We start from the raw sequence: 25,810 nt of genomic DNA, 5'->3' as shown, positions 1-25,810 counted from the left end.
AATCAGAACACGGGCATGTGTGTGCCCCACACATCCCACCCTCGCAGGGCACCGTCCGTAGGCAGGTGCATTGATATGCTCCCATCCACAAGGCAAGGGGCTGTGCTCTGGGCAGGAAGTACAGCTGGGGTGGGCCAGGAACAGAAGACTTGGCTTCTTTTTTCATCCCCAAAAGAAGTCAAGCAGAGGTCAGAAGAAGAAACTCAATCCAGTAAATTAGTCAATCCAGTTGGCCTTGGAAGGCATACTTCAACTCCCTGCTCCATCATGGCCCTAATTAGATGCTTCACAGGAAGTCCACAAAAGAATTTAAGCACCAGCCAGCTATTTATGTGCCTGCACTCCTCCTAAAATCACCAAAGCAGGTAGAAGGTGCCTACCATCTTTGCAGAGCTGGTCTTTACTACCTGGGTGTGACAGCGCTGGCAGAGAAGCAAAGGCACAAGAAGTCCATCTTCAAGACTTGAAGAGACATGATGGAAGAGCCCAACCATACTTAGCACAGGGCCACAGGCAGACTGAGCACAGGTAAGGTGAAGCGCGTTACCAACCAATCTGCCAGCACGTATCCTAGGCTAGTTGCAAGAACAAATGCAAATGGTTCAGACATGAATGACAGTGATATGTACTCTACCAGCACCTCAGACAAAAATAGTAACATCCCCGCCCTGATGGCTAAATATCCCAAGGCAGCTGCGGCTCAGGGAGTTAAAATGGGGGAAAGATCCTACATAGAAGCATAAAGTCCCCTACTAGGTCTTGTAAAGTCCCAGGTTTTGGCATCCCTTGGGGAGGTTGCTCTGGTCCGCCAGTTCCTGCCCCAGCGAGGGACTGAGGTGCAGTCTGCTGGCAGAGGTTTTGTCCCTCAACTTCCCCCAGGCCTCTTTTTGCAGAAGGAATGATCTGGTCTTAGGTAACATTTCAAATCTCACGTTTTAGAGAAGAAAAGCCAAAGCATGCTGATTATAAACCTGATTAAAAGATATTTCAATGACTAATATGTCACATGGAGAGATAACTCGCTGCCTGTCAGAAGTAGGGTTTGGGCAAGCTGTTCTTCACAGAGGCTATACTGCACTGGAGGGATGTAATTAATACTGTGTCCACAGTAATGGGTTGTGTGTATTAAATCCCATGAATTCTACATGACAAATCATACTATATACTGCCTCGTAAATTCATATACTCATCTCAAATATATGGATAATTATGTGAAAAAACCTGCAATCTGGAATATGAATGTTGTCCAGCCTCATGCGGAAGGACATTCTGCTTCACAGTGGGTTTACAATCTGTTAGGGCTCAGGTTGGCTGTGAAGCAGTAGTTACTTAATAGAGTTTAACATTTGGGAAGGCGGTAATTGCACACAGTCAGGCTGAAGCAGGAGAGCACAGCAAAAAGTGTGGCAGGAAGAAAAGTGAAACTCCAGGCTCAAAGGTAAAGTAAAAATGAGATACACTAATGATCCTATCTTGTTAATCTAAGGTTCTCTGTTGCAAAAACACCCCGAAGAGAAGACAAAACATACACCAATTGCACCTTGAGAAGACAGAATATATAGCATGATCAAACCCTTTTTAGCATCTACAGCTTGTCACCTAAGTAAGGTGAAATCGAAAAGACCTTCACCACTAGATAAGCAAGCATGGTTTTCTATACTGTCTCTTATAAGAATCTATCGGGAGGTTGGGGCAATTACTAAAAGGTGAATGACACCTCAGGCATGCCTTACTGAGCATGGCAAAATGATAAGGAAAACGTCACAAATCGGTCTTGCTAAAAGTAAAGTTGTTTCAGAGCACAGGTTTTTTTGGGGTGCTTTGCTTAGGGAACATCTTCTGCACAGATGCTTGATTGAGCCTCAAATCACCTAACTAGGGCAAAAAGGGCTGTGCAGTGCCATTAGTGCGGTACACAACCAATAACTTCTGCTGAAAATACATTATGTTGGGAGCACTCATTTCTGCTTCTCTTCACCAAGAAAATTACTTGTTCAAACAAAACTATTTGGTTCATTGGACTAGCAATGGAGTTACTCCAGCTGGATATCTGTACAGCAGGCAGCAGAATGCACCCCTTCTTGTTAAAAATGCTATACAAAAAAAGGTGACAAGCATCACGCACAACAGCTATGAAAATGCTGACGTTCAGACAACCTATCTTTGCCTTCTCGGAATTGCTCTGGGAGATCAACAACACAAACAACGGGCAAGGCAGCCAAACCCTTCTTCTCCCAGCCTCTCGCTGCCCTGGGAGGAAAGCCTGAGCATTTCTCCCGGAGCCTGCTGGGATCAATCTTGGTGGACAACCTTTCCTGCGCTTCTGATCAGAAGGTCTTATTTCACTAGAAGAAGGGACAAGGGGAGAGGAAAGGAAAGGCACGGGCATAATTAAAGCTCTCTGGAACACAACTGCATTAGCTAGAACCCCTGTAGGTTTACAGAAGTGTACCCTAAGAGTAAACAACACATCAGAGACTGAGCACAGGGCTCGGGTGACAGATACTGGCTTCTGCCATCATTGCACAAATCTGAGGGGGCCAGAAGTCAAAATGACAGAAGTAGCATTTGTGGATCCCAATTAACACTGCAGCTTCCCGTGCAGGCACTGTGAAAGTGTCACGTAAGAAGTCATCTCTCCACGTTACGGTGAAAGATGCTCTGTGGACAGCTTGAAGTATGTTCTCTCAGCCCCTGCTGTAGAAAGTTATGTACATTTAACTGCACACTTTGACAGTTAAAACTCCACAGTCACTTGTACTGCCGGGCAGCTGCACAAAAGGTTCATACCCCCGGTTCTCCTCTGAAGCCCAGGTAGCCTAAAAGGAATTTTGATGGAGTTTACCTGGGGGCAAATCTCAAGAACGGAGATGGATGCCAGAAACTTGTTTTTCTAAGTCACTTAACTGGATGCAAGTGCCAGAGAAAGTTGTTTCTGGAGACAGCCCAGGGGCTCCTGAGCTTTGCTTCTGGAAGAGGAAGAGCTGAGGAACCTGTATACGGTCTGCAGGGACTACTGCTCTCAAGAACTGGCCCCACGTGTGTCTCCATAAGTAAGCAAGTTACAGTAAGCCTAAATTCAGTGACAAACTAGTACCACAAACAAACCTTGGAGAAGCAATCCACCTATTTGCTCTGCCTCAGAAGGCAATGGAGGGGGGCGGGGGGGGGGGGGGGGGGGAGAAAAAAGATTTAATATGGAGATTAAAAGCGAGGAACCAAAAAAAAACTAAGAAAGTATAAAAAAATGTTTTTGAGGAGGCAACATGTATTGAATAATTAGGGAAACCCATTACCACATGTATCACAAATGCCAAGATCTTAGTGGAAAGCACTGGAAATCTCTAGGGAAACAGAAAAGCACTTTTTTAAAAACAAAAACAAAAACAAAACGCACCCAAAAACTGAACACCGTCATTCTGGATGATATGAAATGGCTAAAAATCATCAGGCTTCATATGTCAGGCCTGCACTTTTTGGAAGAGATTATTTCCTCACTGCTCACGGCAGGATATCGTATGTCTTCCTTCTGGCCATTGCAAACAAATGGGGCTGGACTAAACAGATCAATGAGCTGACAATTGCTCTAGTTCTATGTTGTATTTGTAATTAAGTTGAAAGAAAAATTTAAATTTGTAACATAGTTCTACTTTTGAAACTTGCTCTGACTTCCTATTTTATTAATTGTACAGAAACACCTCATACTGATTAAAAGTACCCTGATCAATAAGGAAATAAATTAACCAGTTCCAGGAACGTTTTCATGTGAAACCAGCCTTGATCGAGTTAGTCTTAATCATTTATTAAGACACTACAGATGCCACCCCTCCTGCTCTCAGGGAATTAAATCAAAAGAAACAAATATTTAAATTCTGTTTCTTTTGAACAGATATGATCTACTTGTTGATTTTTAGGCAAGAAAACTATGCTATTCATCAAAACTTTTCTCCTTAATCGCTTTTTACTTTTACACTAGTGCTAGTGAAAGAGATAAAAACCTAATTTTTCCTGAAGTTTGCTGAGATGGACTTGATTTAGAAAATTTCTTGGTCATTTTCTTGCCTTTTCAGTAGGAAAGAAATTATTAATATTTATTTTAGTTAGCAAGCTAATTTGTATAGCTCAAATGCTTCAGAATGAAATAAAGTTCACTGACCTGTTGGCATCTTTTCTTGTTCTTTTGGGCACTAGGAGAGTGGTTGCAAGCCAAGCAGATGCAGCTGGTCCTCATTCCCCTGTGTCTACTGTAGACGTATAATCACTACCATTGGTTGACTGAAGGCACAATCACTCCTCTCTCTGCAATCTATTTTCTTATCAAAATAGCTCAATCAAGCAAAGAAAGAAAGAAAAAAAGAAAGCTACATCCTGGAAAACTGACATTCAGTTTTCAATGTGATTTAATGATGGACCGAAAATAAGATATATCTTCCCTTCACAGGTGTAGTAATTTTAGTCAACGTGAAGATACCTGAATCATCTTGAAATGCGTGTTGAAAGGACAGAAATAAGTGCAGAAATAAGACTCTGTTAACGATATAGACCCACATACCGTGCAGAAATGCAGATCAGAGGGAATACGGGTTTGCACAATCTTAGGAGATAATAACGAGGATCTAGAAGGCTAATAACAAGGGTAGCTACAGCACAGGTACATGTTCAGCTGTGGATAACCATAAAGTTGTGGGAGGAATCTGGTACTTAGAAAACTTGCTCTCCGCGTTGGGATGGTTACAGCTAGACTGCAAGGGAAGGAAGTTGGAAGGACATTTGTCTTCCCTTTCCTATTTCGCATCTGCTAAGGACAGTCCTAGCGTTCAGACAGTCCCATTGCGTCACTCCTTCTCAACTCAGCACACAAGTTTGCCAGACGTTAGTGACCTGTGCCAACAATGAGATATACTCAGTCAGGCCACAGCCCAAATACGAAAAGTCAGAATATTTCCTCTTCTCTTCCAACTCTGTGTGTTTTAAAAGGGACTGGCCTGCATTCTGGCTCACACAGTCAGCGCTTTGAACGACTCTAAAGGCTCTAAGGCTAATGTCATTGAAAGGTCTCCACGCCAGAGAGTAAATCTCCAGTGGCACCATCACTGTGTAGCAACTGCACTGCATTCCTCTTGGATGAGGAAGCCTGGATCCTTGCACACTGCCAGCTCTTTTCTTCTGCCCTGGGTTCTTAAAGATACTATCAGCTAAGCCTGGGCTGCAGCAATTTATGGGGCACCAGTTTGCTACTCACGGAGCAGCAGAGCGTGCAGCTGTCACTGGATGAGGCAGCACAGAGTTTGAAGTCTCTTTTGTACAATCTGCCCCCAGAGCTGTACCATCTACCCTACGATCATAGGGTAGGATCCATCTCTTTTGCACTGTGCTATAGGCAATAAGGACTCCATAAAAACTGTTTCAGGATCTGGAAGGTGGCAGCGTTATGCCTCAGAAAAGTACTTCCCCGATGCCTTGGAGAGGCAGCTGGAGGAGAAGAGCCATGATTTAGCACTTCAACACCTTGGCATGTTTGAACCCCCGTGCAACCCTCAGCAATCCGAAGAACAGATTTACAATGAAGCCAACAGACCTGCACCGAGATCTTCTGAACCTGGACTGCAATCTGTCACCACAGACTCTGGAAGAGCAGGAATAGGTTTCAGCTCAGTATAAAATCATGTTGCCTGGAAAAGTCTGTCACAGCCATAAGTTCTCAGTTCTGTTCCTAGACCATGAAAACGACTGCTCTCCCTTCTGCTAGTGACTGATACCATCTTTGTGACAATGATAGCCTTTTGTTTCTTACCAAAGTAATAAATAAATTTTAAAAAAATAAAATTTGGGCTTCTTTTAAGTCCAGTGCAGCAGCAACAGCAGCAGCAAACAAGAACAGCTCTTTTTTTTTTTTTATGGACTACCAACCTAAAGTTCAAAAATTGCAGGTAGTCTGAGAAATAGAATCTGGAAACCATTAGACCTTATTCTCTTGAAATTTTAGCTATTATTAGATCCCTGTATAGTATCTAACATATGGCCCAAGTTACCACAAACTTTCTTTCAGCAGTGAACCATAGGAAATGCGTTCCACTTAAGAAATATAATGCCACTTTGCATTAATAGAGTAAATATCAATTTAAGTGCAACATTGTCACATCTCCTCTCCTTATGGGATGGCACAAGAATAAAGCATCCCCGAATGGAGGCAGTTTAATGCCTGATGATAATTCAGATAGTCAGGGCAGCAATTTTCCTCTCTTTGTTGCCTGTAACCTGCCGTGACTATTCCTGTCAGAACACATGTTTATCTACACACAAATATAGTTATTACAACGTGTGTAGGTGCAGGTATGTGTGTACATATGCATATACTAAATATATATGGTAAATGTCTGCATGAAAAATACTTGATCCATGGCAATTCTATAATGCAGGGTATACTTAAAGCACATCACGGTACAGCATCTATTACTCTGTCAATCTGGAGCACCTGGGGACTGCAGAACATGACAAACCTGAACTCCAGAATTGCCAAATTCAAAATCACTGGTAAGCATTTTCATTGTACTAAGTAAATTTAACTAAACACAACTCTTCTCTGGGGGGAAGGAAGGGAGCAAGAAGCCGCTTTTTACTTATGAGGAAACAGAAGATTAAGTGAAATTGCTGTTCTGCCTGGGAACCGCATCTTTGTATTGTAACACAACATTAGTTTCCAAAATGAACCTAACTAGTTTGCAGAACATTTGGTACAGTAAACATGATGACAATAAACAACTTGCTTGAGATCACACAGCAAGTCAGTGATCCAGCTTCCCGACTGAGTCCTACGACTTAGTCACTAAGGGTAGATCTGCACGGCACACTTACTCCAGATGACTGGCTCTACTGACTGAACACCAAGATTAATTAGCTTACGATTACTGCGCAGACGTGCCTTAAATGGTTCTTACAAAACCCTCTTAGTACTACTGTCTTGTATGCAGAACAGGGCTTTCGCCTCTTTCCAATTACAAGAATCACAACCTGAGAGATCATGAGTGTTTGCGAAGCATCAAATTTCTATAGCAATGGCTATTATAATTCTTCTTTTGTGTTTCCCACTTTTTTCTTTTTTTTTTTTTCTTTTTTTTATTTTTTTATTCCCTGTGTCATCTATAACTTCAGCCAAGTGGCCAGTTCAGAGCTCTGGTCTTTCCAGGTCAATGACATTTTTACAGGATTTCTGAGGACTTTTACCTCTGCTCACTGAGACACAAATCTTTTCAGAAGCACTTCTCTGCCAAGTGCTGAGCTGAACCAGAGCCTGACGTGCACTCTAGGCTCTACTTGTCTTTCGCACTCGTCTCTTCCTCTGCAACTACCTGCTCTTACCCCATCGAGCCGTTTGTAAGTTATAATTGAAATTACTATGGAAAAGACTGAACTCTTGGAAATGTGGTGGCCTGTTTAGGGCAGGAGGTACACGTACCCAAAGTTTCCTGCCTTACGCACCTTTCACCCGCTCCTTAGAGCTCCCTTTCAAATCCTTTAAACACCCTTACAGCACTGCATGAACCACGGTATAAGGCACATACTACCTGCCAGTGATTAGTAGCTCCCTTCTGGCCCTATAGAGCCTCTTGTCAGAGAACATGAGTAACGCTGCTTAATTCAAGTTCTCTGATAACTAAGTAAATGCAATAATAAATCTCTCATAGAAATGGGCTGCGTTTCCAGAATGGGAGGGGAGGGAGCTCAGGAGCCCTGACCCGGACGGTTTGTTTGCATGCTCAGAGGAAGAATGACTGCTGCTGGATATTGCAGGAGCCGAGGCCCAGGATATCGCACACCAACACTTACTGGAGCTTTACTGGGGAGCACTGGTGTTACCCATGACTGTGAAGGACACCTGAGGGACTAACTTTGTAAATCCACTAACATTGTAAATCCACAAATGCTTTATCACTACCAGGTGGCTTGAAATTCCATGCTATGTTGCATTTGGTTAGGTATTTGCTATTGTTGTGATTTTATCTGGAGTGAAAGCACAGGAAGCGCTGCTTTTGAGGTCCTTGCCCAGAGCTATCAGGGCGCAGCTGCCACAGGGTAAACTCTGTTTACTCTGTGTGCTGAGCAAGCAGAACTCGCATGTAAAAGTGAAACAAACTCCATATATCCAAGAAATTTCAGCACAACGTGTCCTAAAGCACAGAACTGTGTACAAATAACCTCCTTACCTAGACTTAAAACAGGTATTAGTTCATCCCTGCAGTAATACAAGACACGTTCTTCCTTTTCTCCCTTCCTTTCCTTCTCCCCTTCCCCTCCCCCATCAGTCCGACAACAGACCTCCATTTCCGAATGAGATGAGGACATGACATTCATGGTACACACAGAACGAGATACTCAATGGGTGGTCAGACCATCACACAAATCCCTCACAGAAGTATCCTTTTTTCCAGAGCACGAGAACTACCAGGACCATATAACACCATCCAGCTTTGCAGCCTTTCTGGGAGCGCTTTAGCTGAGAGCGCCTGACAGAGGTGTACCAATGTAATGCCTCTTCCGTCACTCTGCAGCGTGAGTCTTCCATGATCATCACCAACAGACTCTCGCGAGTGTCTGGAAAATGGAAGCCCTCCACACTTTTCATAGCAAGGAATGGGGACCTGTGGTGTACTGAAGCTTTATCACAACTGCATGACGAAAACAAGATTTCTTTCCAAAGAATCATGCCAGTTGTCTTCTGAATTTTGGATGAGCTGGCATAAATAGACTGTCACAACGCATCCATTGAAACTAAGTTATTTTAAATTTCCTTCATCTTCCCTATGCTTTCAGGTAACACAGTAAGATCTAACTGCTCGTTCATCTTTTCTTCGCTTCTATTTCAGTTTACAAATGTTGGAAATCAACATTCTGAATCTTCCGTAAGATGTTCCATTTAAGACCTTTCCAAGCAGAAGTAACAAAGCCTCGCAAGCCTTCCTAAACAGGGGGTAATCGGCGCGTGTTACCTTGCAGGAGATATAATTTAAACACTAAGAAAATGTGTCGAATGGTAAGGCTACTGAAGCAACAGAAGGTGTGAGCCTGGAGAGGCCGTGAAGTCTCCCTCATTACACACAGTATAGGCAAAAATTATTCAGGTGTTACAGAGACAGGTATTTGTATGTGTCGGGACACAAGACTGGGTTAGATGCTTTCAGGGTCCCTTCCAGCAATACTTCGTAGTGACTATTTCCTGAATTTAATCCAGGTTTTAACACTTTCAACCCATATATTTTGCTTTCTGTGAAATATAATTTACTGCAGTACTAATACCAGTTTAACGACTTCACTGGGCTACTTGCCTCTAATTTAGTTTCCTCACAGTGAAAACAGGGGTGTGGAACAAAAAAAAAAAAACACAAAAAACCACCCTTACAAAATATATTTCACTTCCTTGTAAACTTTCTCTTCCCAGAGGCTAGGACATGGGTTAAATTAGAACAAATGACCCCAGTTTTGAGACTGGGAGGCTTCAAGCAGAAAAACCCAGCTCATTTCCCAAAGACATAAAGGTTCTCACTTTCTTGGAAATTATAAAAGACAAATAAAACCCCCAAATCCCAGAATTTACTGAGAGCAACATTACAACAGCAAATAAGAGAGAAGGGCAAAATGTAATCTGTTTACTAGCTCGCACATACATCTAACTCTCCTCACCGCTGACTATGATTCTACCTTTTAAGAACTGAACTTGGCATCAATGTGTATCTATTTACTTAAGTATTCCTGTAAAACATTAACCTGAGGCAACAGTGATTCAAAGCTTGGCAGATACAGCAATAGAGAGGTCATATGAAAAGGGATTTTTTTTTTTCTAATTGTTAATCTTATCTAAATCTTAGTTGATCAAATCCCCGGATGACAAGGTTTTGTGTAATGCCATGTGTGCCAGCTTCCAACACCTCTTACATACAATGGTTAAAATTATCGATCGCTTAGGCAATTTTGCAGCGTTGCAGGTGGGAAGGGAAAGACTGTCAGAAGACCTTGACTGTAGACAAAATTTTACCTCTTGGAAGTGGGGTCCTTTTCCCACATAGGAAAGATTACAAAACTCCTTCCTGCTGACTAAATAGCTGCTATATCAAAACCATTTTGCTAATTTTGGTTTGGTTTTTTTTTTTCCCCTTCAGAGCGTGAATTCTTTGGTTATTGCAATTTAGTCAAAACGTGTTTTTATAGATGTAATACTTGCCAATACAGGACACTATTTTCTGAAAGAAAAGAATGTTGCTCTGGGACGAATTACAGTCCTTTTGCAATGCCCTCCCATTGTAAGAATTTTTCATTATGTAGAACTATCTTCTACATAATGTCATCTTCTACCGTTATGCACAAGTGTCACGTGGATCCACTTCACAGGTTTTTTTCATCAGTTTAATTAAAAACTGCAGTAGAAGCTTCCCATAGTGTTGCAAGTGGCCACAATTGCTGCCTGGAAACTTTTCTTTTTAAGATTATAGTGGCTGTGAATTATACTTCAGTAAATAAACATTTACCTAAACAAGTGGAAGAGCATGCATCTTAAGATGGTCTGATAAACAGCACATTTGTTTACAGCACAGATACCTGCTGCAGAGACATATTTTCACAGGAAAAGAACCATTACATTTTCTGTAGGACTGAACCAGCACATCACTGAACCCAGCGGCACCAAAATAAGCAGTTTTTCTGAAAGAAAAAGCAACAAACAGTATTTGTTTTTATAAACCTGTAAGTTTTTAAATGCTCCAGTATAACAGTACAATTACACAGAGTTGTTTCTGTTCCCGCTGCCTTCTAGACCTGGGTGCATAATCTTACATCCCTGATATTATTGAACATGGAATGATGAACATTGAGCAATGATGAAAGAAAAAGAAAATTACAAGCAACCGATTTGCTCTAGTATTGGGTGAATCACATTTCTTTTTGTGTATGCCTGTTCACTCAAGTGTTAAGTATTTTCTGAATTATAGAACACGTAACCTAGCTTCATCCCTTCTGGAAAGACAGGTACTAAATCATTTATAGGTTGAGTCGTCCACCAAGCCACTTACACAAAGTAATCTGCTATCCTGAAGCTTTCAGCAGATTTCCAAATGAGCTGAAAGAATTACCTTAAATAAAACTCAGAAACACTGGGGAGCTGCAGAAGTACATTGAAAGAAGCTCTATTCTGAGGCATATTTTCTTTGAACAGGAAAACAAAGTCAGATATTAGTCAGTGTTAGATGTATGTGGCTGAAAGTCCCTGCTATAGTGGACTTGCACGTAAAAGAAATCAAAGCATGGATTATTTTGAAGAGTTTTCCAAGGAAAAATAGACTTAGGCAATCATCCTGAGCGTGTGTGTGTGCATGCGGGCGTGCATCCTCCTAACAACCTTGAAGCTACCAGAGAACGATGACAGCCAACTGTTGTACGGTGGGCCGGAGGTGGGGGTTCAGTCAATGTGCCGAGGGCAGGGCAGCCCCTTAGAGCCGCCGAGGCAGGCTGGAGGACTGACAGGATCCCTGCGAAGCTCAGCATGGACCAAGGCAGAGGCCAGCAGCCAGACCACAATAACCCCCTGCGGCGATATAGGGAGTAGCATCGCAAGGCTGTGGGAGACAGTCAGGCTGCTGTGACATGGGAATCACAGAAAATGTGAGTCTTGGGCAGCAAATTGGTAGCCCAAGGCCTTCGAGTGAAGAGAGGGAGACAATACATATTCTTCCACCACCTAGCTCAGACTCAAAATTGGTGTGTTTCCAATTTACGAGGCAATTACAAACACCAACCAGAGTAGTGGTGACAAGTGGCATTAAGTGCAAGTAACAAAGGTGAGCGTGGCCAGAAAAAAGGACTATTTAAAATGCAAAGAAATGTAGAGCAGCTCTTTTCACATGTCAACTGAATGTGGCTTTTTGTTTGTTTTTGAAACGTTTCATTGACAAATCCAATACAATCTTGTTATTCCCCTATTCTTTGAAACCTATGCAACTGTGGGGAAAATTTTTTCAGTTCATGCATCACCAGAAAAAGTTAAAATTTATCTGTTCACTTGATCACAAATATAACTGCATCTTTGTAAATTCCTACATTCACTAAGGAAACTAATAAAGACCTACACAAGCAGGGGAAAAAAAACCCCAAACATATAAATTCCCATCTCAAACTTGACATTTGAGGCCCAATGGAAGGCTACAGACCTCACCATCTTCTGAGTTAAGAACTGGACATCTAAAACTCTGTTTGTAGTTGATCCTCTGTTTAGAGAGGTGCAACTAGAAATCAAAAGAGGAACACTGATAAATGTTCCTTTAGAAGAAACGTCCTAGTAGAACATCCTCCTCACAACAAAATCAGAAAAAACAAAGCAGGACAGAGCAACATCCAGAACCACGTCATTGCCACCTAGAAGAAGAAACTGCAGTAGAGATTGTAGAGGTAAGTATTTATGCAACTCAAGTGACAGAAAAGAAACCTGAAAACTTTTTCTGCTCCTTGTTTGGGGCAGAACTTTAGAAAAAGATTTACCGTTGAACATAATGAAGCAAACCGCTGCATAAATCTGTGAGAAGAGACAGGAAAAACACCTCAGATCTACACCATGATTCTCAGGACAGCAACTGGCTCTGTGAAGTCAGCAGAGCACCTTGGCAAGACATCACACCTGGATATTTGTTTTATTGTTGATTTGGGTTATACATTATCTGATACAATAGACGTAGTGTTGAAAACCTAAGTTTAAAAAAAACAAAATCAAACAGATTTCTACACTCAAGAATAGTACCCTGTTCTTTTAATCTCTTATCTTGTTCAGAAAATATGGCTTATTTAATTACAAAAGTCTACATATGTCAAGAATAATGTTACACGAACACAGTACTTGCCATTTATGTGCCCTGAAAAGGTAAAACCAAAATAAATACAAATCCTTTAATTAAGTGGGGCTGCCTGCACTGGGTCAGAGATTTTATCCTCTGAGCTGTATTTTTCTGTTGGAAATTCCATGTATTACCTAAATTTACCAGCACTCTAAAGACAAATATCCAAAACCCTGACTTCCTACAAAGAGATGCATATGGTTATATTTCTAAATTACTTGCAAATTGTAAAATTAATCTTAATAACTAATCATTTTACACTGCATGTTAGTACTCAAACATTTCAGTTATATAAAACTGCATAATTATAACCATGGAGAATTATTTGAACAGCTCTTTCTGGGGTTCTTTTTTTGGTTTTTTTTTTTTTTTTTTTGAGTACTGCTGTCCTTTAAAACATATAGATTCTGTAGAAGGAAACAGGTCAGTAAGTGAGAACCAGTATCTGGCTTATACTTACCAGCCCCGGTCAGGGCAACGGTCAGCCCCGATTGCCAGCCAGCAGGAGCCGTGGGAGCGAGCAGCATGCAAGACCGCAGCTGGGAATGGACAAGCTGCGGGTTACTGTGGGAGTGGGCTCCTGAGTCCTGCGGGCTACCAAACCACATAGCAGGGAAACAACAGTCACTAGTCTCAGGTATGGCTGGGTCTCTGAATGGGGAAAGGGAGAAAATAGCTAGCTTTTGGTATCAAAGATAAGCCCTGGGGTTTTTTTTGGTTTTTTTTTTTTTCCTTTTCTATGAGAAATAAGTGAAAGCCAGCTTCAGAAAATGCAAGGGAGAAATTTCTGTGTTTTGAGACTGATTACTTACACTGTATTTTAGCACAGAATTCTCAGTATGAACAAATGTATATAATGCAGATGTTCAAGCACTGATAATATGAATAGCATGCAGGGTCAATAGCTAACGTCTAGAATAAGATAAAGTACTAACAAGTTGTAATTTTTAGGCCTGTACACATGCTTCGTTTGCATATAGTCATCACGAATGGGCTCCACGCAGCATCCCCACTCTTATTTTCCTGATAACATATAGGCATTGCATCTGACACTGCACTGGTGCTACTTACAACGTGTTGCTGTGTATCTCAGTGGAAAGACACTAAACTAAAGACTTTGAGGCCACCTCGTTACACTTATGTTGCTTTACATTCCCACTAGCACTAGTGAGCACAGACAAGTATCAGTTTGTATGAATGTGACACTGCTTGTATGAGACTAGATAAAATCCAACACACTACGCCGTGTTTCTGTTTCCTCTAATGTAATCTGATGTTCTCTCCTTACAGTCAGAGAAATGCATATCTTTAAGACATTTTATGTATGTATTCTAATCAGCACTGTACTCCTTAGTTATCCTCAATGTACGTGTTAGTAAAACTCTGTAGGATGCTATTGTCATTACAGCCCGTGGAAACATGTAGGAAGAAGAAATGCAACTATCGGTCTCAAAACATGAATCCATTCCTCAGGCATCAGGATCGCTAATTATTATGTCAAGAAAATAAGATCAGAGCAACTGACTATTGAGCAGATAGGAGAGGAATAAAACTTGCCATAATTCAGAAACAACATAAATAGTTAAAATAATACCTACTTTAGTCTCTTAGATTTGCATAAATTAAAACAAAGCCTTACCAGCAGAAACCATCTCTTTATAATAATTCATGTTAAGGCTCATGAACTAACGATACTGATATGTACAAGAAATCAGGTCATAAGATTTCTAGACAACAGGTTGTCAGAGTGGCGGCGTGACTGAGGGTAAAGACTGAGGCAGACACATCTGTCTGCCAGACTGGCAGATCCTGAGCTCATTGGCCCCAGGATTTTCTGAGGAGGTGTGGAAAACAGGATGACAGAAGGGAAAAAGATACCCTAAAACGGAAGACAGAAATTTCCTCTGCCTCTCTTTGATGTCAGAATCTGGAATCTAGAGCAAGTAATCTCACATCAACTGCGCTAATTCTGTTACTACTTGTGCAGTAAAGTCTTGCGACACAAGTACTAAAAAGTAGTGTGGGTTTGGGGTTGTTTGGGTTTTTTGTGGTTTTTCTTTTTCTGATTCATGTAAACTGTTTATGGTATTCCTGACTAATCCTATCAGAAGTTTGATTATCAAATCGTTAGAAAAAAAAGGTATGATGTGTTACAGAATATTGATTTAGAAAGAGGATTTTAATCTTTGACATGAGAGAAAAAATATTCACAAGTAAGACAAGAATATTAGGAACAGCTGCTACTCATTAATTATGGAATTCATTTCACCTTGCTTTCTTCTTCAAATGTAACTATAACAAAAGATAGACATTGTGAATATGAAAACAACAGTAAGACTTTGAGATGTTCTTTTTGTATTTCAATAGAGATGAAAAGTCATATAGGCAATAAATTAAGTACTAAATACATAAACCTACTATTTCTTTAAAGATTATTTGTGCTCCAAAAGATTTTTCAATTGAAGTTCTCGGAATCTGCGAGAACTTTTCAGAACCTTGTTCTTCCTTTCAATTTAGAAAGAAAACCAAGTACACAAAAATATTAGGTATTTTCTGCGTGCTAGAAACTTAGCTGGTTAGTCAGCACTACTGAGCATGCTTTTAATTTTCTGTGACCTACCTAGAAGGAAACTTAACACTTTGTTAAAAAAAAAGAAAAGTAAAGAAAGCTCGTCTAGCTGTGGTTGCTGCCAGGAACTCCTCCCTTCTTATTCCGGCCAGTAACCGCAATCAGCTGCTGCGCTAGGAGAAGGCACATAGCAGGGCAGGCAAGTTAGAAAACCTATAACCAATTTCTTGTTTATTGCAACAAAGTTGTGGTTCACCTGCAAAACCATGCAATAACTACACATGCTTACAACTGAATTAAGTTAATACTCTCGTCTGTAGGTAGCTTGCCTTTTTTTTTTTTTTAAACAGAGAAATGAACTTTCCTGGTGACAAACTATGTGAAGCCATCATACACTAGCCCTCCCTCTCCTGACAGCGTAGGAGACTCTGGAAACAGGTCACAGGACACTAACACATTTGCTACCAAAAACCTCATGCTTAGCAAACACATACACGACAGGAATCACTTGCTCGTACCCTTCCCACACACACTGCTTTAACTGCAGTGCCACCACCTTAACACAACTTTCCACCATTCTTTGACGTTCATTCCCTAACAAGTACAACACCTAAATAGCCCACCTCATCTTCCACCTCACCACTGTCAGTCCCCGACACGGTCAGATCCTCGCAGACTGCTACGGACAGACTACAGAGCATAACACCAAAGTCGGGTACCTGCTAAATTCACATCCCTTTCTCAATTGTGTACGGTGCTTTTGAGAGGAGCTCAAGAAAGGCTCCAGGAATTGTCCTCACATCACAGATCCCTCAGACAAGCTGCTTTAAGGGGGTCCCTTCGCATCCTTTGCATAAGTACATCCAAATGCACACAGGTAACTTCCAGCAGCTGTTACTAGCTTGAGGTTTGGGGAGATTTAAATCATAGTGGCCTTAGTTTTGTTTTTCCAAGTTTTCAGAAGAAGCCAGGTAGCTGAAGTTGGGAAGGGCATAAAATACATCAAGGTAACACTGGCACTAACATTTTGTTGCCAGTAGAACTGATTTCAGTATATATACTGCAAAGTAAATCTATCTGTGGGACAGATCTTTTTGGTTTGTAAACTGCATCGTTTATCTAGCCTATGGTCTTAACTCCTATTTGCACACTAGTCACGGAGACTCTGACTGAATTCCAGGTTTCATGTCCAATTGGCAAGACTACTGCTTAGGAAAACACTTTTACTCAAAGGTGAGCATATTTAATGAAGGCATCACCAAGAAACACAGAGCCATACTACACCACTCATTTTCCCAGTGCAACGGCACTTCTGTTATGGAAATAAAGAACGCTAAAACAGTTATCAGCCTGGAAATGGGAAATGCTAAAGCAATTATCATTTTTAGAAATGGTCAATGTCTTAAGCTTTCAACCAACACCAAAGGGATCAAGGTTTCACCTGGTTTTCTATTTACAGATGTATCTTCAAAACAGAAGTAGGAAAAGATATTAGGGAAGAGGAACTTGAGGGCAGATCAATTCCTCACATTTTTCTCATTATCTCCCTACAGTTGCTCTCAAAAGTCTATCATTACTTCTCTTAGTTTTCTTTTCCAGAATGTTTTTTTAAGAAATTTCTCACAAAAATATTTGAATACCAGTGAGCAAATTTTTTTTTTAAATTTTGTTTGATTAATATTGACAGCTGTCCTCTTCCCCCCCCCCCCCCCAACATGGCTTTTTTGTGTATACCCCCTCCCCGCCCTTTCCTTCCACAGCTTACAGGTAATTCCTCTTTTCCTCCATGTCACCTGCTAATCTTCTCTGTTCTGCTTTCACTCAGTCTTCTCCCTTTCATCTTCTTATTCTTGTCCTCTCTGACCTAGCTTAGAAACAAACTCCTAATTTATCTCTTCATAACACCCAAAAGCTCTTCTCCTTCCCACCCTGCCTTATTTGTGGTGAACTTTCAAATTCTAGAGTTGAATGTTAACAGACAGTTGTCTTCTGGTGATGTAACTGAATTGCTGCATCAACTCAAATTAATCTAGATTTGCACAGGTCTATATAGCTCACTTAATCCCAGCAGTCTTTTGGAAGTCCAGGCATTGCACTCTGCCAGATGTCAAACTGCACCGTCTTTGCAGGCAGACAATCAAACCCAGGAAGCCCTGACCCAGATGGATCCTGAAAACTAGGACAGTTCTCTCGTTTAAATGAACTAAATCTATATGCAACTGTCTGAAACACATTCCATTCATATTTTTGGCCTAAGAATATTTGGAAGTGCGTTGAAGTATGCTGCCTCATTTCACTTCAGCCCTTAAACCAAAATCACTCGGGCAGCAACTGATTTTTGAAACAGAGTCAGGCCGGCCTGAGCACCAACACACCATCCTTGTCTTCAGCAGACAGCTGCTGATAAAAAGGGGAAGGGGGGGAAAAAAACAAAAAAATAAAATCAACAAATAATGATGAGAGTGTCCACATATAAATGAAACCGGAAGAGAACTAAAGGTAAGATGAAATCCCTCTAACATTTCCGAGTTGTTCTTCAAGTTGAATTGAATTTGGGAACTAAAAGACAAACAGAAGCTCAGTTTTGTTAGTCCTGCAGAGATGCTCCTTCATTCAGTAGTTTGAACATTAGGTGATAATTTACTTACTGGGAACTATTATATTCACTATATAGATTTTAAAAGATACAAAATCTCTGCAATATCACAAGCTGGTCATCTCCTTTGTAACACATGCTGCTAACCCATAGGTCTTTGGGTTAACAAGATCAGTTTGCTGCTTCTAGGACATTCAACTAGGATCAACTGCAAAACAGCTAATCTTCCATCTGTAAGATTATTTTTAATGACTGCATTAACCACTTTATGCAGAAATATATCTACCTGTATCATCAATTAACATGAACAGACGAAAAGTTGATAAAGGATGCAGTGTTATACAAAAATACAATACTATTTTGACATTTATTACATTACTGTTTAACTGATACGACTATAAAACTCCCTTTGAAAACAGAAATGTCTTTCAGAAATCACAAGAATAAAGAGACTTTAAAAACATATTATGTAGCACTGTATTTCATTCAGCATAGAAAATTATATAAACACCTAGAAGGGAAAAATGTTATTTAAAATAACCAAAGCAGAATAAATATTTTTATCAGATGAACTAATCATTTTTTACACAATGATTTTAGATTTTTAATAAAAGATATTTACTTTTCTGAAAACATCAAGTTTCACTTCAATAATACATTTACAAATGAGACAAACATGGAAAGAACTATTTAATATTAGTATATGAGTTGCCAAAGAAAAACAATAGAAAAAACCTGTGCAGTATTGACTAGTTTGACTAATTTTGAATCCCTAGCGTGCATGCTCTGTAATCATAGTTCAAAAAAATCAAAGTAAAATAAAGAAAAAAAAAAAAAATCTGTTGAGTAGGTGATGAATAGTCACTTTGCTGACTCATTCCAGCTGTCGATACAAGTTCCAACGAAGGGAGCGCCCAGGATTGAAGACAGCAGTGATGGAGGTTCTGGAGGACCAAAAACCCTTTTAGAGGCATCTCTTCAATCAACCTGCTGCTAAATCAGTGCCTGCTGTCAATCAAAGACTGCAATTACCACACTATATGGTTAATAGACGTAGTTCTGAAATCTTCCAGCAGATGTCCTCACAGGGCAGTCGTGTCAGGGAGGTTAGAGATGTCACCACTCCAAAAAGACCAAGATGGGAAGGAAAATAGACTTAAAATAAGGGTGACATAAATATATAGACAGACAAATTCAAAGTATTTCATTTATTCTCAAATGCCAAACTTAAAAACATAGGCAGCATGGGCTGTCATCTTAAAAAGCAAAAGAAAAAGTCACCTGAACAAGTACATAACTAGCACATCTGTTTGAAGTAGCAAATCTGTTTCCAGTTTGTCAGGTAATTCTTACACCTCACTTATAAACAAAACAGAAGGTTCAAAAAATGATGATGAAAAGCATGAGCACAAGGAATACAGCATAAAGACTCTAATCCTGTCCTCCTCCCTTTGTTTCATGTAAAAACTGACGCTAATTTTATTGTGCGCACGGAGTTGAAGTGCAGCTTTCTGCACTACTCCCCGGTGGCAACGACATAGAAATGTTGTCACGAAGTTGGTATTCTTGGAAGCATAAAATCCCTCAGGTATTTCAGGGAGACTTAAAATAACAATTTCCTTAAAATAGCGATCCTCATCATTGCTGCTACAAGAAGAAAGGTTTGATACCACATTAAAAATATTTGATTCGCCCTTCTACGTACTGGGTAATGCATTCATAATTAGCTGCCCACAGACACTTAGGAGATAATGATTCAGTCAAGTACTGGTCTGCAAACTCAAAGCTGGGATTCTTTACCCAGGTCTATGAGACCAGTACCTCCAGCCCTCAATCCATTACCTGCTTTAATGCAGATGTTCACAGCTTCATACATGAGAAGCCACATCAGGGAAAGACGAAATCAAGAAGATGAGCATCACTGACTCTTCTTCAAAAGCAGACACAGAAATAAGTGCCGATACCTGGGACTTACTGGGAGACCAGCCAACTGGGACACATCAGTCACTACAGTTTGGCTGGTGGAAAGAACTTGAGACTGTCCCAGCTTCAGGAAAATGCTGGGAGGGTGGCTTGTCTGCCAGAGGTTCTTTGGTGGACCCAATTCGGCACTTACAGACAGAAAGCATTGCTATATTCTACACGCTGAATTACATCAAAGCTAGCACCATCAATTACAGAAGCGGATTGCCTATGAAATCTTAAAGGAGTAGGGGTTTTGTCAGTATCTTGTCTGAAGCTTCAATAGCGTGGGTGACTGATTTTCTCCAGGCTGATTGTCCTCAATTTCAACAATGAAAGTAAAACCAAAAAGATTTTTAGCTTGGTGTCAGTGAACGACCATGGTGAACAGTACAGAACTGTTACATTTCTTAACTGGTGAACGCTTTCATGCCACAGAAGCACCAGATAAAGCACATTCTGCACTTAAGTTGTCCTGAGAAAAGAAGAATCCAGGTTCCACATCCCGAAAAGCATAGTAAATACAGTATTAAAGCTATTAAACTTTCTCATCTTAACTAAGGTTCTCTTGAGCTATCACAAAAAACAGTTATAAAAAACTCTTTAACCTTCTTGTTGTGCTTTATTAAAGAAAAAAAAAAAGAGCCCAGAAGAATTCTATGAAATCAAGATTGCCATTTAAAATATTAAAAGACAAATACAAATGAAGGATGATGACTGGGGGCAGCTACAGTCTATTGTTAACCATTGAAGATTACTTCACTAAGTTGTCTGTCTTTGTCTTGAATCTTAAGCCCCTCACCCTTTATCCATGTGATAAGGAACATAGAATCACAGTCCAAGCATATGCTAACTCTACTGTTTCCAAATAAAGACTTTTTATGGAAACAAATACACATCTCAAACAAAAGAATCGATGCTGAAGCAATCCTAATTGTTACCATAGCTCTGGTTTCATTATGTAAACATATTCCCGTCAAATCTTTACAAACTATGTCAACAAGTCATGATTTCCCCAACTTTCCCCAGGAAAACTGTGCAAGGATAACTGTACACATATCCAAGAAATAGAGGATGTCATTTTATTGGAGGTCCACAGGTAATTGTATCACATTAGGGAGTGGAAGAATCTCGTGGTATGGCACAACACAATACCTCACTCTAAACACTTAAACAGAAGGTTAAATGATATGCAACATGATCAAATCAGTAATTCTCCGTCTTCTAGGCACCACTGATTAATTTAAAATAAACTTTAATAAATTGAAAAAATAATACAGTCCATTAATTTGTTTGTTGCACTGTCTTTAAATGAAACAGCACTTTGAAAGTCACAAATAAAAAAGCAGCACTTTCTCTTAATACCAACACCACTGTAACACATACTGTAGCGTGGCATGCAAATCCATATCTGCAGTCTTTTTTTTTTTTTGTATTAACAAATGGAATGGTAATTTTCTATCTCAAATATTAGTAGCATAACATGTAAGTGCAGATCATTCTGGCCACAAGTGTGGTAAGCCTTAACAAGTGTGTATTACAAGAGCATAGAACACAGAGCATGACACTTACACCCAAAAATCTCTCTCTTTTGTACTGTACATGGTGTTTGTTACAGGTTGACTTCCAACTTGCTGTACCCAAGCTTCAGGAAACAAGATTATTAACCATTTCCGGTTTTGCTTAAAAATAAAATGCAGTCACCATTCAAAGCACAACCATTAACAACCTGGTCAAAAAAATGCCATGGCTCCATTGAAAAAATAACTTGTCTGTTTAGTAGACTCCATTATGTGATAAAGTTTCCATTATAGGCGTGTTACGAAGTCTTACAGTGGTACTGCAGCGTCATTCCTGTTAAGTAGATTTGTACAGACACCAAGAAATGGTGCAGTGTTCAAAGAAAGCTGTTCAAACTGAGCTAAGCTTCACGAGACCACGTACTGAGTCTTCATGCAATGAATCCTGGCTGGCTAGACTCAGGACGTGCATTGTATGGCTGTGTGTAATAGGGCTTCCGCTTGGCAGCATCCCAGGGGGTGATGGAGCTTCTTCAGGAGTGAGAAACTGATGACCTTCGTGTTCCTCTTTTAAAGGTATCATGTCTGTCAAACCTGTATCTGATGTGAGATTTGGCATAGAAGATGGTGGTGTTGGTTGCCCTAGAGTTAGAGTTGCACAAGGCCCACTGATAGTAGTCTTTCCTGGCAAAGGTAGCTCTTCGCTAGTTATGCTTGGCTCACTCTGTAGTAGGGGGGTGGCAGCGGCCTGCAAAACGAATTTAGTGCTCTGAATGCACTGATCTTGGTCACACTGTAGAATGGAAGGGTGTCAAAATCATATAAGGCAAACAAAACAGAGAAAAAGGGGAGAATATGGACAAAAAGGTATGGAAAAGAATGGGATGTGAAGAGAAAAAAAGAAAGCCATTAGTATCATTCCATGGTTAGCCACCCAAAAATCCCATTGCATGCTGCCCAAAAAAAAAGAGAAGAAAAAAGCATGCATTACTGAGCCAGCGTGTTGGTTCACTATCAATCAAAGTAAATTATGATAAACATTTACAGTGTTCACTTGAAGGTTTTTGGAAACCTTTAAAACAGTATTTGGTGAGTACTGTAATTCAAATGCGTTGCTTATTCTTGTTCAGGACCATTTGGGAAGTCTAGCTGCACAGTCCATGTGTAACTAACTCCATCGGGCACCTCAAAACCTTTCCAACTCCAGGTGAGGTGAATCACTTCCACACTACTCATTTTAACCTAGAGTAGCTGGCAGTTCAGAGAGAGGCCCAAAGGCATAATCCAAGGATCTTTCCAAGTTCAAACACACTAGGCAAGTGTCTTTTTTTAAATTGGTCTTCACATGTAGGAATTAAGGTGCTACAGAAGTTTTCCAGAACAAGAATTCCTGTGATGTAGGTGGTTTTATAAAGATATAGCTGGAAATACAGCCTCTATGACCAAAAATTCCACACCCCACACCCCCCCAATATAATACATTATATATACAGTATATTCTAGAGAATATACTACACTGTACTCAATACTCTAGAGGAGTGTAGAAATTAGGCAGCACTGCAGATGCATTAATTTGATATCAACTTCCATGATTTTTAGGCTGTTTATTGACTAATTTAGTCTTGACAATGTGAAGAATCAAGGTACAAAACACAAGTTTTCTGGCAAGCACTTTCACAATAACGTGCCAAATTCATCATCATATAAATCCAATTAAGCTCAGTGAATGTTACCAGGAACGCTTTTGGCTCTACATCATTCCTGCAAATTGTTTATACAAAATTATCATTCATTCCTTGAGAAGACAGGTAGGTGTCTCGATAATGCCCAGCTAAGCTAAGCAGGTAGTACACCTACCGCCACATTAAATTTCTTTAGCACAAACTGACATGATTTTTGAGAGTTTCCAAGGACAATATATATTTAAATTCATAGTCTCATCAGTTATAACATCTGCAGATTTTTAAAATCCTGTTAGATTCACTTGCCATACTACCGTTCTGCCGTGCAAGAGAAACACTACACTCAACGAAAGCAACTATAAATCCAATGCAGCAAGGAAAACATGTAAGCACGCAAGCAGAACAGAAAAATATATCCAGAGGTAAGACAGGCCTATTCACTGTTATTATGTCAAGGATTCTGTTAAAGCAATATGTTCCATTTTATGACTGACTTTTTGATCCATATCAAATTACTGAAAGACATTACAAATCCAACAGCTGTTCAAGATATTCCTGGTCACAACCATTGCTAGTAACATTACAGCAGTTCCCTAAAAAGCCCGTTCGAGTTTAATAAGACACTGTGATATACTCTACACAAACTCATGGAAATACTTTTGCTTCCTTTCCTGTATGACAAAACCCATCACTGTGAATGCTTCCTCTGATATTTTCAGGTCCTCCAATTCCACCACTGAATGATGGATGCACACACATTCCGCTCAGACAGTGGGCAAGCAGACTGCTTGGTCACAGTAGATAGGTAATATTTTAAACATGTCTAAGTGGTTTAGGACTCCCAGACCAACTGCTTTTTGACAGGCGGAAGTCTGATCTGTATTCACTAATGTATTTTCCAACACTTCTGCTGTCAGAAAGATAACTTCCTCTTACATAAATTGAGTTCATATATGTTGCAATCATTTCCCCCCCCCCAAAGTGACGAACAGCCCCAGCAAAGAACTGAAGTGGTCCCATATCATTTCACAGGGATTACTCACAGGCTCAAAGCCAAAACCTTGCATAAGTACCTTACTAAGAAGAGAACCTTAAAAGAGAACCTCTTTTAAAAGAGAATCTTTTAAAGTCAAGCTTTCAATTAGTAATTCAGTGTGAATAACTCATTCTTGATTAACACACTGTAATTCACGCCTGTTTATTTCAATTAAACTATAGCCCTTCAACCAACCTTACTATGCAGACCTTAAAAATCTGTTAACTGAATTTTCAAACTTCAAAAAGACGAACAAAAGCCATCTTCTCTGAAAAGTAGTAGCCAAAGAGCATGTTAATTAACACAGGAATGCCTATAACCACTGGGGTACATTGAAAACAAATAATGTTAGCAGCTGACTGATTGCTTTAGAGAAGCTTCAGCACCGATCTTCAAAAGCAAATCATTAGTGTGTTCCAGGCACTACAAGTAACAGTTTTAAATGAACTGAAGGTAATTTACTTGAACTCATTGTATAGTCTGAACTCATTTTCTTCTTACCAAACTCTAGTGCATTTCAACTGAATCCATAGCAAAAAGATAAAGTAGCCTCATAAAGCTCCATTAAACCGAGCATTATAAAACTTTTTCAGGTGCTGTCTATCTCTTCTTCATTTTCCATGCACTTGTCACTTCCCTAAAGCCTTTCCCTCTTATTCAGATGCATTTCAGGCTTTCTTTTTTTTTTTTGTCCTATTAAACAGTGATCAACATGAAATATCTTAGGAAAATTCAGGCTGTAAACAGCTTTCAAAAGTGACTAGAGTGGGGTTAATACTAGAAAAGGCAGATGTGTGTTCAACAAAGCTCTCAAAACATCTGATAAAACCAACACATACTATACAGGTGGACTATTCTTGAGTCTAAACAGCCAACACGAAACTAAACAAGGAAATCAGATCCGTTTATAGGGCGGGCATGGAGGTTTTTCCTTGATTCCATATTTCACTCTTAACCAAATGAAATTTAGGGCCAAAAGTCTTAACGGCTATTAATCACATGAATTATTCAAAGCCAGCATTTCAAATGAAATAAAAAAGCCTATGATTGTAACAAAAAGCAAGCCAAGCACTGGAATCTAAATAGCTAAAAATATACTGTAGAAATTATTCTATCAGTACCTTCTTACTTCAGATCTACTGATTTTATTCCACTTAAAATTTCCACTGTTTCAGAGGAACAGCAGATTCTGAAGGCAAAATAAGTTTAATAAGTTCTACAAGTACAGAAATTCAATTATATATGTGCATAGAATTTTTTAGTCATCTCTATTTATTTTCACAATAAAAGGCACAAATTAAAGCAAATTAGACAAAACCTAAAATTCTGTGTTTATTTCACAAATAATAAATACAAACGACTAAGGAAACAATATTTTTCTTTTTTTTTTCTGAAGAAAATCTGACTTTTTTCTAAGCTACACAAAATTTACATGTTAACATAGATGATGTACACGGCAATACATTGTTCACATTTCTAATGCCAAAGCCAGAGATTATTTACTTTGAATTTTAAATTAACTTCGTTAAAAATTTTCTAAACACTAGTAACATTAAAGAATTACAGTTCTCAG

The 25,810-nt window shown here is 39.7% G+C and overlaps 1 protein-coding gene across 7 annotated transcripts in view; it reads right to left on the bottom strand.

The window, feature by feature from the left end:
* Positions 1-19,230: 19,230 nt before the first annotated feature.
* The window catches only part of ZDHHC14 (zinc finger DHHC-type palmitoyltransferase 14), a 117,350-nt gene continuing 110,770 nt past the window's right edge, over positions 19,231-25,810 (bottom strand). For 5 of the 7 annotated variants that reach the window (XM_054197312.1, XM_054197306.1, XM_054197309.1 and 2 more), the window contains one exon: positions 19,231-22,312. In XM_054197312.1, coding sequence (XP_054053287.1) covers positions 21,911-22,312 — 402 coding nt within the window. In that variant the 3' untranslated portion in view covers positions 19,231-21,910. The remainder of the gene's footprint in view (positions 22,313-25,810) is intronic. The other 2 variants (XM_054197308.1, XM_054197311.1) reach the window with 1 other exon arrangement.

The sequence above is a fragment of the Rissa tridactyla genome, chromosome 3 (assembly GCF_028500815.1).
Source record: "Rissa tridactyla isolate bRisTri1 chromosome 3, bRisTri1.patW.cur.20221130, whole genome shotgun sequence".
NCBI lineage: Eukaryota > Metazoa > Chordata > Aves > Charadriiformes > Laridae > Rissa > Rissa tridactyla.
The sequence above is the reverse complement of the archived record's forward strand: the minus strand, read 5'-3'. Positions and strand labels throughout refer to the sequence as shown.